Below are 13,530 nucleotides of genomic sequence, written 5' to 3' on the forward strand. Positions count from 1 at the left end.
CGGGCACAACACTTCTAAGAAAGATGTGGATAAAGTGGAGAGACTCCAGAGGAGAGCAAAAAAAATAATAAAAGTTTTAGGAAAACTGACCTGTGAGGATATGTTAAAAACTGGGCATTTTTATTCTTGAGAAGTGTGAGGGGGAAACTGATAAGCCTTCATATAAGTTAAGAGCTGTTATAAAGATGGATTGTTCTCTATGTTCACTGAAGGTAGGACAAGAAGTAATGGGCTTAATCTGCACAAGGGAGATTTAGGTTAGTTATTAGGAAAATCTTCCTAACTGTAAGGATAATTAAGAACTGGAATAGGTTACCAAGTGAGGTTGTGGAATCTCCATCAAGGGAGACGTTTAAGAACAGGTTAGGCACGCCTGTCAAGGATGGTCTCAACCAAGATGGGCAAACTTTTTGTCCCGAGGGCCACATTTGGGTGGGGAAATTGCATGCAGGGCCAGGAATGTAGGGCTGGGGCAGGGTGTTGGAGTGCAGGAGGGAGTGCAGGGTTGGGAGGGGGTGCAGTGTGCATGAAGAGGCTTGGGGCAAGGGGTTGGGGCGGAGGAGGGGTGTGAGGTGTACGAGGAGGCTCAGGGCAGGGGGTTGGGGTGCAGGACGGGTGTGGGGTGCAGCAAGGGGCTCAGAACAGGACTTCAGGGGATCAGGGCAGGGGGTTGGGGTGTGGGGTGCAGAAGGGGTGCGGGCTCTGGCCTGGCACCGCTTACCTGGAGCAGCTCTGGAATGGCAGTGGCCCTGTGCTGCTAAGGCAGGCTCCCTGCCTGCCTGGGCCAATGGGAGCTTCGGGTGTGGAACCCACAGGTGAGGGCAGCACGCAGAGCACACACACACACACCCACCCAGGGGCCGCAGAGACATGGTGCCGGCCACTTCCAGGAGCGGCACAGCACCACGGAGGTGGCAATCCTGCAGGCTGGATCCAAAGCACTGAGGGGCCAGATCTGGACGGTGGGCCGTAGTTTGCCCACCCCTGCTCTAAGCATACTTGGTCGTGTCTCAGCACAGGGTGATGGAGTAGATGACCTCTTGAGGTTCCTTTCAGCCCTACTTTTCTATGGTTATATGATTATTCAGTAGCAAATCTCAGGAGTTTGAGCCAAAGCCAAAGCCAGTTTTCAGAGAGCAGTTAATGCCTCTTTGAGGATGGGCTGGGTTTAATCCCTAAGCTCTTCCCCCCCTGTGCCCACATCAATCAATAATGCGTGATTAATTTTCCTGCTAACTGTACATCTCATTGCCTAGGAAGAAAACTTTTAAAAAATAAATCCCAAGCTCTCTTGTTCCTGATAGAAGTTTAGTATAACAATTACAGTTATATATTGAATCTCTAGATGTTTGGGGAAAGGAGCAGAAGAACCACTGTAGTGTGAAACCTGCAGGGTATGTAGTATTGCATGTATACTCTGTAAATGTGCAAACAAAAGAGCAACAATTTAAAACAGATTAAGAACTGTTAGCATGTAACTGAAATTCTTTAAAGAATTCTATAACTACAGTAGCTCCTGACTTGCTTTCTTCTTGTACGACAGTCCTGTTGGGTTCTTCATTCATTCAGCACTTTGAAATTCCACAATGAACTCAACCTAAGGAATGCAGTAGAGCTGGCAAAGAAGAGCTTGATTGATGACAAGGAAATGCCTGTCAAAGTAGAAGCTGCCATAGCTCTTCAGGCATTAATAAGCAATCAGGAGCAAGGTATGCTACAACAGTTCATTGAAGTACGTACTGATTATTTTCACTGCCTAGATGACATGTTGCTATAATTTGCTGTGGATGTACATAAACAGTTTTTTGCACTTAGAGATACAGATCCCTGGAACACTTAATCACATTTAGACAAGTTAGTTTGCTCATTAGCTACAATGTACATCATGAAACATTGGCTACAGATTTTTCTGACAGGTTTCTGAACAAAAGGAAACTGAATCAACACAATTCAGTTAACGAACCAAATGGCATCTTATTTTTTAACAATGAATTGAAACAATGGGTATGTTTAGGGCCAGATACTAGATGTGCATGTCTCTCATGGAAGTAGATCTTTTCTGTGGACAGAATTCTAAGTGATGGGAGATGTCTAAGTATATATATTATGTAATATTTTTGCATCTAAAAAGTACACGCTATTAGACTGACTCACCTTCTACTTGAAATGAATTGTTTTAAGTGTTTTTGCTGAAGAGAACAGTAAGGGTCCTGATAACTGAGACAGATTGTACATTTGTTTTTATGGAAAGTTGATTTTTCCTAATTTTGTTTTGTTGTCTTATTAGCAAAGGAATATGTAAAGCCGTATGTCAGGCCCGTTATGCAGGAGCTGTTACACATCGTTAGAGAGACAGAAAATGATGATCTTACTAATGTTATCCAGAAGATGATCTGTGAGTACAATCAGGAAGTAACTACCATCGCTGTTGACATGACACAACACCTGGTAAGAGACAGTAGAACAATATTGTAGTCACAGTCATAGGCCTAGCTTATTAAACATTGTTGCAAGCTTGTTTGAAATGAGCCTTTTTTTTAAAGGGACACTGTCAGGTTTAAAATCATAATTTTAAAAAATTCCCACCTATATTGCTTACAGCTTTTTTTATTATTTAAAATAAAGACTCTTTTTAAAATCTGATTAGCTTTTCACTGTTTATTCTGTTTCCTTTTGGATTTCAGCTTGGATGATGAAACTAGACAAGTCATCTAGTTTGTTCTGTTTCAATTCTAGTCTGTTTCACCCTCTGCCTATTCTTGCAGTAGCATGATGGCATCAAATTCTGATCTGCATACACTGCATGTGTTAGCTCCAACATAAGCTGTTTTCACTGATATTTTTAAAACACTTTACTGAAAACCTATCTATCAATATCGTCTGTTAGTCTATAAGGTGCTTCAGGATTCTTTGCTGCTTTTATCTATCAATAGTAGCTCTTGTAAACCACCCCCGCCCCACCCATGTAAATTTTGGGGTTAAACTGTCTGACAGTTTCTCTTCAAAAAGTTAAACCTTAGTCCTTAAAATTACAGTAGTTTTGACTGTTTTGATAGCTGTTGCTGTTCTAAAGAAGCCAGGATATTTAATATTTTGATTATTTAACTTAAGTGACTTGCCACAGGTAGGTTTATCAGAGGAGGGAGAGAAGGTTTTTCAATGTTCCAAACTTCCCCAGTTCCCTTACAGAAGTATCAGGCATGCCTCTCACCACTGGTGGCTTCATCACAGATGTTTTAATAATTTGAGGACACCGCAGCCACTTCGTTATCAGTCAAAGGGCAATCCCTAGTTTCCTACGAGGCAAGCTGGAAGTGTGAGTTATCTCTAGAATATCTGTCTGTCTGTTTACTCCTTTTTCTTTTTCTTCTTTTTTCTTTTTTAAGGCTGAGATATTTGGTAAAGTTCTTCAGAGTGAAGAATATGAGGAAGTGGAGGACAAGACAGTGATGGCAATGGGAATCTTACACACCATTGACACTATTCTAACAGTTGTGGAAGATCACAAAGAGGTGAGATGACTCTCAGTTCACATCTAGTCTTCTCTCGTTTTATTAATCACAACAAGCAGTTTTATGTATATATTGAATAGCTTGATTTGAAAAGAGCATGTAACAGTTATGTAGCTTGGTGTATTAGGATCAAGTGATCCCTCTCAGTAAACATGAATTTAAAGCTCAGTGTAAAATGCTAATTTTCAGTTGTACAGTTCTTATCTTTAAGAGTTAATTGACATTTTTGAGGAAATAACACTTAAGCCTTTACTACAGCAAATATATTACTAGAAAATGTTACAGACTGTTACAAATACATTTTAAGCTAAATTCTCCGCTGAGAATGTTTGTTATAATTTTCAGTAACTGCGGTATGATAATTATTGGTAATGGCAGCTTAGATTTTGATGTTGAACTCAGCAGTTACCTGGATGAAATTGATGGATCAATATATTATTGTACTGCAGGATGAGTTCTAGACTTTATATATTCATGAGCTATCTGCAGGAGGAACTTTTTTCCTAAAGCTCAGCTTAGGGTTACCTTCTGCTTTTTTCTAATTTTACAGCTATATCGATTGAGGTACAAAGGAGGTCAATTGACTTGCCCCAGTGTCACACAGTTGTTGGGTAGTTCTGAGCTTAGCTGGTATTACCGCACGAAGATGTTTTGTCCTTGATCTGTGGTTTTCAAACTGGGATACGCATACCCATGGAGTATGTGAGCTCTTGTCAATGGGTACGCAAGAAAAATCCTGAAATGGCGGACAATGCTTTTTATTTAGTACAGAGGATTTCAAACTGGGGGGTACGTCACCCTAAGGGGGCATGAAGGGACATTGGGGTGGGGACAGCTCTGCACAGCTGGGCTCGGGGACGGAGCGCCACTTCCACCCCATGACTTGCTTGTGGCAGGTCTTGGGGAGGAAGTGCTGCTACACCCCCTGATTCACCTCAGGCCAAATCCCACTTTGAATTACAATTTTTGTTTGTGCCCCCCCAACCCTGAGGTGGCCCATTGAGGTGAGTCAGGGGTGGAGGTGGCACTCCCTCCCTGAGCCCTGCTGCACAGAGCCTGACCCCCGCCCCCAATGTTCCTCTAGGTTTTTTTGAATGTTTGAAAACGTGACCCTGCATGCCCTTCACCACTTGGCACCTATGCGTATCTCAGATGAGGTAGACAAGGGGTCGGCAACCTCTGGCACGTGGCTAGCCAAGGTAAGCACCCTGGCAGGCCAGGCCAGTTTGTTTACCTGCCGCGTTGGCAGGTTCAGCGGACCACGGCTCCCACTGGCCACGGTTTGCCGTCCCAGGCCAATGGGGGCAGCAGGAAGCGCCGTGGGCTGACCCCTGCAGTAGACTATTCGGAAAGGGGAACACAACCTAAAATGTTTGAAAACCACTGTCCTAGACCATGCTGCTTCCTTGGTTGTACAAGTTCTCATCACAAGAAGTAAATCTATTTTTGAGACATATCAGTCATCTGACAAGAAATGTCCGAAAAGATTTTCTTGGTGACCACTGCATTTCGTCTAAGATTTCAGAGCATCTTCAGTTTTTCATAAAAGATCTTCTCCCATCTTCTAAGAAACAGAATGGAAACTAGGATCTAAAATGAGCTTTAATACTGGTAACTTGAAATACTGTTCTTTGGGGTTTGTTCAGCTTTTAGTCTAGTGGGCATCTGTGTTAAGTTAGTCTTTTTGTGAGAACTTAGCTGCTCACTGTTTTGCAGTATGCAGCACAAGATAATGCTTAACACTTTATCTCAGGATCTTTTACACATACATGAATGCTACAATTTAATGCCTTTTTATGGAAATAAGCTATGGTCAAGATTTGAAGAAGAACCTAAAATTAGACTCTTAAATCCGTATTTAGGCACCTAAAGAATTGGCTTGACTTTCAAAAGCACAAGGAGTTCCATGGGACTTCCTGTGCTTAAAGCTGAGCATATGCTCAAGAGCTTTGCTAGAGTGGGGGCAGTGTGCTCCGCACATTGCAGGAATGAGTCCTTAATGAATGTGTCTGTTAATAAAATTAAATGTCCATGTTTGTTGGTTTTATGTAGACTTCTAATGTGGACCTACACTTCTCTTTTGTGACTGACAGTTTTCACCCCTAAAAACATTCTCCCTGCCCAACAATAAAATAGCTACTCACAGTAAAACCTGCTCATTCCAGCAAATGGCTCCCTTTTCCCCAACACAGTCATATACTGTCTTCTGGGAAGTTCGGTATGGGCCACAGGCAGGAACATCTTTTCTTTTTTCTTGCTCTTTTTCCCTTCACCTCATTCCTTTTCTTCCTTCCTATACATTTTTTGTGCAGAGGTCTGTCTTCAGACCCTTTGGATAAAGCAGCTGGAACAAGGGGGTGCTCTTCAAGTGTGACCGAGCTCTCAGCTAGTGTATGGGTAGCAACCATTAGTTAGAAAGTATTACAATGATGATCGGTGTGTTAAGTAAGCAGTTCTAAGAACGATATTTGGGAAAACTAATTTTTGAAATAGCTGAGTACTTGTAACTGAGTGTGTCCCTGTAACATTCTGATGATAGTTGAAAGCGTTTAAACTAGGATGGAAACTCTCTTTTCCTTGAAAGAACTGCTTAGTCAAACTGAATTAGTCAAGTGGATGGATCAAGTTACTCTGACTGTAGCTTTTTAAATAAACTGTCTTATTTTTATTTCAGATAACTCAACAATTGGAGAGCATTTGTTTACAGATCATTGGCCTCGTTTTGCAGAAACACGTAATAGGTATATGCAGAAGCTGGCTTTTTGAAGTATCCAGTTTGTTTTATATAGCAGAAAAAAGTTACTAATGAAATATTTTTAAATCTAACAGAGCAAATAGTACTGTCTTCCTGCCAAGTACTTTGTCAGGATTTAAGCTCAGGCTTGAATAAGCCACTTCTCCCAAGACTAAAGGAAGTTCATTTTTAGTTCTTCTTTGTGTATCCTGAGCTCCTATTTTCATGTTACTAAAACTACTACATTAAATTACATTAGCTTCTATGCATTGGAGCACTGAAAAGCATCCAACTCAGTTCCCTATAAAATTTTAACTTGATTTGAAATTAAGGGCAAGTGATCTTTGATTACGTTTATGCTCCTAGCAGTTCCATATATTAAAAAGCTTCAGAGTTTTATGGCAAAGCCTGTAAATTAGAACAAGTCCTTAGAGAGTGGAAAAAAGTGTGAACATGTTTTAGAAACAATTTCTTTAGTTCACTGGTAATGCATTGGTTTTCAGTGCTTATAAGAAACTAAATACAGTGTGATAGCTCTTTTTTTTGGAATGTTTCAGTCCATATTCTTCAGTCTCTCACTGTATAACATTTTACCTTTCCAAAGCTCTCTGCTCATTGCTGTACGGCCTGAGGGCTTGTGTTTGAGAGATTATGGTATTTGCAAGCAAAACTTCTCTTTTACAGACCCCTACCTCAAATTTTCTTCTCTTCAGAGTTTTATGAAGAAATTCTCTCCTTGGCATACAGTTTGACGTGCCAGATGATTTCCCCCCAAATGTGGCAGCTTTTAGGTGTTCTATATGAAGTTTTCCAGCAGGATTGCTTTGAATACTTTGCAGGTATGACTGTTCCCCAGCTGTAGTGTATTGTAACTGTTTGCGGATGCAGCTTCAAAAAGCTATCTTATGGAGTTACTTCCTTTTAGTCTGTATTAGTGAAAAGAGCACATGTGCTTGAGCCTTGTTGTGAACACCCCAGTACAACATGGTGAGCTAATGCCACTGTTCTTTGCTTGGAGAAATGTGGCCAAATAAGTCAGTTTTACACATTGTAGTAAGTCCACAGCTCAAAAGAAAATCCTAAAAATTATGAAACGATCAATTCGTTAGCTGAAATGTAGTTATGTCTGTTCTAATTCTTTTTCTGATAGTTATGTCTATCTATATTTAAAAACCCCATCTTGCAAAGCCATCTGCTAGCACAGATAGCTGTATGCAGAAGCTTTAGGACTCCTGTCATGTTCAGGGGTCCAACCTAGTAGATCCCATTGCTGGGTCAGGGCCTTAATGGTTAGAGTTTTGGGGCTTTTGGTTTTGTATAAAATCTTTTCTTGTTTTTTTAGATATGATGCCTCTCATGCACAATTATGTGACCATCGACACTGATACTTTACTCTCTAATCCAAAACATTTAGAAATCATTTACAGTATGTGTAAAAAGGTAAGACTTGTATTCCTTGTCATAGTCCTCACCCTTGATGTTTAAGCACCAAATATTCCAAATAAGAGTGACCAAAGCTTGCCAGTTGGTGGTGGTTGTTTGGTCAAGGTGAAATTATAAGCCTTAGCTCGGTTCCCAGTGGACGCATCACAGAAACCACTTCCACAATTGTAACAGATATCCTCCTCAGAGAGGCCACGGTTTAAATGGACATGGGAATTGACTTCCCCCTTTCATCCATGAAGCATGTGGATAGACCATTATGGAAGAAATTTGCCATGCTGTTGCTCATGTTGTACCTGTCCTGTGGAAAACAGGATTTCACTTTGCCAGGCTGTTAATCTGCTATTGTTCACCAAAACTGAAATCACATTGCAGAAAATGCCAATTATCAAAGGTACTCATAATAACTTTTAAAATAATGTTTTCCTCAAGAAAAGGACAAGCACTGAAATAACATAATGGAAAAAATGATAATATTTGTAAAGAACTATATGGATTTTGCAAACTCTAAGGTCACAGTTTGAATTCTCCAGTCTTGTGCCCCTTCGCCATGGTTTTTTATATATACATCTCTCCATACACATGCTCTCTCGTGTGTGTATGTGTATTTCCACAGCAGATTGCATACGATGTTGTTGGGCTGAATTATCATTCTTGTTTTAGGTATTAACTGGAGATGCAGGAGAAGATGCAGAGTGTCATGCAGCCAAACTTTTAGAAGTAATTGTTCTTCAGTGCAAAGGGCGGTGTATTGACCAGGTAATATATTACAAACAGCTTTTTATAAATTTGATGCTGTGTAAACGCTTCAATATAAATGCAACCAGATTTATAGGAGTTTAGTAGATGAAAAATGTAGATTTAAGGAACAAATGTAGGAAATCAGATATTCTAAAATGGAATTGTCCTCCAGCACACTGACTGTGCAAAGAGTGTAAATGAGTTCAAGAGATTTTTTTTGGATTTGTTTCTCGTGGAGGAGATTAAAGGACATGGCATCTTGAAAAAGCAAGAAAATAGGATTAAAACTGAACAATAAAAAACTGGGACCTTGGGTAGGAGTCTCTTTCTGTTTCCTAAATTTTGTCCTGATAGCATTGCTTGTTGCAAATTGAATGTGAGATTTTAATATATTGCTATGATTTAGAATTTAATCATGCAAGTCAAACTACTGGAGTTGTTTCCCACAGCAATATGAACTCAGATTTTTTTTTATTATTAGTGCTGTATTTTAAATTGCTGTATATGCTGTAAAATCTATAACTTAGTATTTGACTGGATTGTGCTTGCTGTGAGTACCGTAACTATAAATTTCCTGGATCTTTGTCTACACATTTTCAACCACTATCTGGAGCAGTGTATTTTTCACATTAAGGGCTAAATTCTTCTTTGTTCTTTTTGTGTAAAGCCCCAGCTCTGCACAGCAAGAACAGATTGTGTCCATTTTTCCTGGACCGTTACATTTACTGGATAATTCTGGAGTTAATTTAACTGAAATCAGTAGAATTCCACTCATGTAAATCTGGAGTAATTGAAGGGAAAATTTTGCTCAGAATTTTTTTTAAATGAGAAATCTGAAAGGGATGGAATTAAATCACATACATTTTCAATGAAATTAATGTGTAAAAGCGCCACATCTGTGTTAATGAAATGATTGCACATTGAAATCAAAACTTTCTCCCTTGCTCATAAAGATGGGATATACCTGCATCTTCTTATAGGGAACTGTTTATTTCATAGTCTAGACGTACAAACTTGCACAATGCAAATATCTGAATAACCATACTCTTTGCAGACTTTTGTAAGAAGTTTTTCACAATACTTTGTTACAATTTGGCAGAATATATATTTCTTGCTGAGGCTCATGTACATGCCTAGTGAAGCTTTAAAACTAAGAAGTATCTTAGGACAAGAATATATTTGAGCTTTTTTCCCAAGGCTTGAAAATGTCTTTTATACACACTAAAACAAATCCTACCAAATTTCCCCAAAATATTTTACCTTGGTGTTGAGACTAGCCATAACTTTTAGTCCAAAGGGTAATTGTTTTAGAAAGCTTTATAAGCATGCAAACAAAGTCTTAAGGTGAAGGTACACTCTTGCTTTTATATTGGGAAATGAATATACTGTACTATTACGAGCTACAAGCAGAATTCCAGTTGACTCTTTGTCTTCAGCAGGTTTGAGACTGATAAGTGCTTTTAAATTGTCATGCAAACTGGCAGTGTTTTTAACATTTAATTTTTTCCCCTCCTGTGTCCCCAGTGTATCCCACTCTTCGTAGAAGCTGTGCTAGAGCGATTAACTCGAGGAGTTAAAACAAGTGAGCTTCGTACCATGTGTCTTCAGGTTGCCATAGCTGCCCTTTACTACAATCCTGAACTACTTCTGCACACGTTAGAGAACATCAGATTTCCACACAACCCTGAGCCCATCACAGCGCAGTTCATAAACCAATGGATGAATGACACAGATTGTTTTCTTGGGCAAGTATTAAGTCTTTTTCTTAAAATCCTTGTTTATCATTTCTTGGCAGCAGATTTCTGAGCCTGTTTTGAATCCCTAGTCACATTGATTCAAGAAATTAAATTCCAAAGCTAAATTTAAATAACAGTAACCCACACCAAAAAAATCTAAGTGCCGTGGTGCAGTTAAAGGTGACCTGCACGTATTAAGTATTTCTTTTCTGTTACATGCTGAGTAGTATCCTGCATAGCAAGTATAAGATGGCATTGAGCACTTAATCAATTTTAGCCTCTCAGGTGCCTGAGGTTACAGAATATCCGCCTCTGCATGAGATAGCCCAGTATGCACTGTGCTGGGGATCTCAATCACTGAAGTATAGAACCAACTCATCTGGATTTCAGGGAAATGATTGGGTTTTTTCTGAGTATGTGGAGTGTTTATACAACTTTTTTCTATTCTAAATTTTTAAAGTGCGCTGAATGTAGTGTGTGGGTTTTTTTTTTTTTAAATAACCCAAACCATCCCCAACCAAAAAAATCCAATACTCTGTTTCGAGTCATGCTTCCCCCGCCCCCCCAAAAAAGAAGCTGGCTGGCTTCATGAGTCAAAAGAGACTCCACGGTTCACATTGCCAACATAGTGCATACTGGGGCATCTCAGCAAGATGTAGGTATCTGCAATCGTTTGTGACCCAAAAAGGCAAAGTCTAACATCCATTACATGCTGAATGGCTTGCGCCCTTAATTCAGGACATTTAGCACATAATATTTTTGAAAGATAATGTTTTTTCTAAAGTTTGTTGAAGCAGTGGTTTGTGTGGAGCCAATTGTTTTTCTTAGGCAGTTATTGGCTAAATGTTGGGCAGCATCTCACCGTGAAAGTCATTCTGATCCAAGATTGGAGATGTAACTAGCTTTCCAAGCCAATTCGTTACAACACTGTAGTAAAGTCTTAGTACCATGTGTAGTCTGGAAAAAATACTTAGTTTTAGGGGTGTCCTCTAGGACCCTACACTCATTCTTCCTCCTTTTACTTGGAGTTTTTCCCCAAGGTCCTTGCATTGCTTTGACCCTCTCTCCTAGCTGAAACCCTTTAGTGCTGCTATCAGCTTCAGCCAGAAAACGTGTAAATTATTGGCTGCAGTGGTTGAGCTGGTGCAGGGTGTGTTGAGACAAACAACACGAACAGTTTTGATTAACAGAATACGTATTGCACATGGGTTACTTTGGTAGAGGCAAGTGGGGCATAACCAGAAAACAACTGAAAGGTAAAATGTCTCTTGACATTCCAGATGCTTGGAAAGGCATATGCCACATGCGTAGAGTAGGTAGGTTTATCTCTCTCTCTCTTCCTTTTCTTTACTTTTTAAAATGTATTACTTAAAGGACACAGTTGGGAAGGGGAACAGTTCGTAGGCTGCAGCAAAGCGGGGAAACCCAACATTTCTCAGAGGTTTTTGTGCACACAGGAGCTGGAAGTTCACCTTCTGCCAATTGGACCAACGCTGCCAGCATAGCAATGTGGCAGAGAGGCCAGTTGCTACAGTATAATTTGGCTATAAACAGGTGCCCAATGGAAAATCTCATCCTAGTATTGTCTGTTAGGTAATGGCTTAGTTAGAATTGGTTGGGGAAAGTAATATAGCTTGACAGAAATGTGAAGTGTGTCATTTACAAAGGTTGCTTGAATTGATGATTGAAAAGTAGGGCAGATGTTTTGTGACGATGTTGGCAATCTCATATACATTTCTTATAACATGTACGTGGCCAAACACATCTGTATGTCAGTTTGGAAAGCGGAGAATCTTCTCTATCCAATGGTATAAAGCTCCAGTTTCTTGCTGTGCTGGATTACAAGGCATTGGAGCTGAAGCCTGTCACTGGTCTAAAGCCTTGACAGCCAAGGGGGAAGGATGGAAAGTGAATTCCATACTTCAGGAGAAAAGATGGATATGTCTCTTCTTCACGTAATTGTCTACATGGATCCCATTTCTGGTTTGCACGTGTCCTGGATGCAGGAGGGAGACTGGGTTCTTCTGGCCAGCAATGTCCACGCTCTTACTCTTCTTCCTTAACCAAGGACATAAGAGGCAGAGCAGTTCTATCATCCCTCTGTTCCTTCAAACAGCTCATGCTATGTCTCCTTTTATTGTGCTCTATACAACTTAAATCTCTTTCGTGTGTATAGTTAGTATATTATAGATAGCATAATTGTTAGTTTTTGTGATTATTTTTATGCCTGTTGGCTTAAAACCCCCTAAAGCATGACTTGTTAATGTTAGGGACTTCCCCAGTACTGGATCTAGCTTCTGTGGCTGAAGCAAAGTCTGTGGGGTTCAAAACTTGCCCCTCCTTGTGATGCTTTAATTCCACTGAAGGATGGTCAAATGAAATGCCTCTTTTGCCTTGACTTCAACTATGCTTCATGCAAGGATGGTTAAAATCAGTGTTTTTGCCAAACAAACATCACATGGCCATGCAGGAGACAATCCCACAAGAAGTTGTGTCCCCATTAAACTGGAGGAAAGACGCATTACAGGTGTTTAAGGGAGTACCCTTCTCCTCCCCTCTGCCAACCAAGACTCTGCTCAGGGATGAGCAGCTCATTTAGAGCACTTACAGACTCTGGCCGTGTAGTCTCAGCAAGTAGCTCATCTGTATGTAGCTGTTCTGGAACTCGGAGCATGCAGAGCATTCCTTTCCTCTCTTCAGGGATCTGCAGTCCAAGTGCTGACAGACAACATCACAGAGGGTGGAGCAGGTCATCTCTGCTCTGGCAGGAAGCTGTTTGGCTTTGGACTTGGTGTATTACTGTAAAGAAAATAGCTGTTCTTTTAGGTTATTTAAAAATATGGTGACTCTTTGGAGCTGCTAGTGACTTGGAGTGCTAGAACTAATCTGTGGAGGTGCAGGGGTTGAGCTGGATTAGACTGCCCTGTATAGATGAAGCATAAATAGAGTGTATCCCCTGGATATTGCACATTTATGGGGTACATATTTGTATGTATATAATGTGCTTTGTTTGGATTGTTTCATATAGACTGAAATATGTATTGTGTAGTTATTTAAGATTGAATTAGAGTGAGGGTGGTGAAGAGACCTGTAAAACCCTGTGTACTTGTGTTGTTTGCCATCTTTATTTCCATGGTCTGAAATTTGAATGAGCCATATTTTGCATGCTCAGTGTTTACTCTTCCTAGTAAAGATTCTTCTACAGAAACTAAAGTGAAAAGGAAAACTTAATTTTGGTTTGAACATGTGAGAAATCAATAGCTGAATTCTCTAAAAGCTGAATAAGAATGTTTAGTTGATGAATAGGAATCATTTGACTTCAAAAGAGCTAGAATTTCACTCATAATCTTTTAAAAACTGATGA

At 40.0% G+C, this 13,530-nt stretch overlaps 1 protein-coding gene across 2 annotated transcripts in view; it reads left to right on the top strand.

The window, feature by feature from the left end:
- Positions 1 to 13,530, top strand: part of IPO8 (importin 8) — an 82,025-nt gene that overhangs the window by 48,437 nt on the left and 20,058 nt on the right. For both annotated transcript variants that reach the window (XM_050918149.1, XM_050918158.1), the window contains 8 exons: positions 1,544 to 1,709; positions 2,288 to 2,448; positions 3,387 to 3,512; positions 6,187 to 6,253; positions 6,960 to 7,085; positions 7,589 to 7,686; positions 8,353 to 8,448; positions 9,955 to 10,175. In XM_050918149.1, the coding sequence (XP_050774106.1) occupies positions 1,544 to 1,709; positions 2,288 to 2,448; positions 3,387 to 3,512; positions 6,187 to 6,253; positions 6,960 to 7,085; positions 7,589 to 7,686; positions 8,353 to 8,448; positions 9,955 to 10,175 (1,061 nt within the window). The remainder of the gene's footprint in view (positions 1 to 1,543; positions 1,710 to 2,287; positions 2,449 to 3,386; positions 3,513 to 6,186; positions 6,254 to 6,959; positions 7,086 to 7,588; positions 7,687 to 8,352; positions 8,449 to 9,954; positions 10,176 to 13,530) is intronic.

The sequence above is a fragment of the Gopherus flavomarginatus genome, chromosome 1 (genome assembly GCF_025201925.1).
Source record: "Gopherus flavomarginatus isolate rGopFla2 chromosome 1, rGopFla2.mat.asm, whole genome shotgun sequence".
Classification (NCBI taxonomy): domain Eukaryota; kingdom Metazoa; phylum Chordata; order Testudines; family Testudinidae; genus Gopherus; species Gopherus flavomarginatus.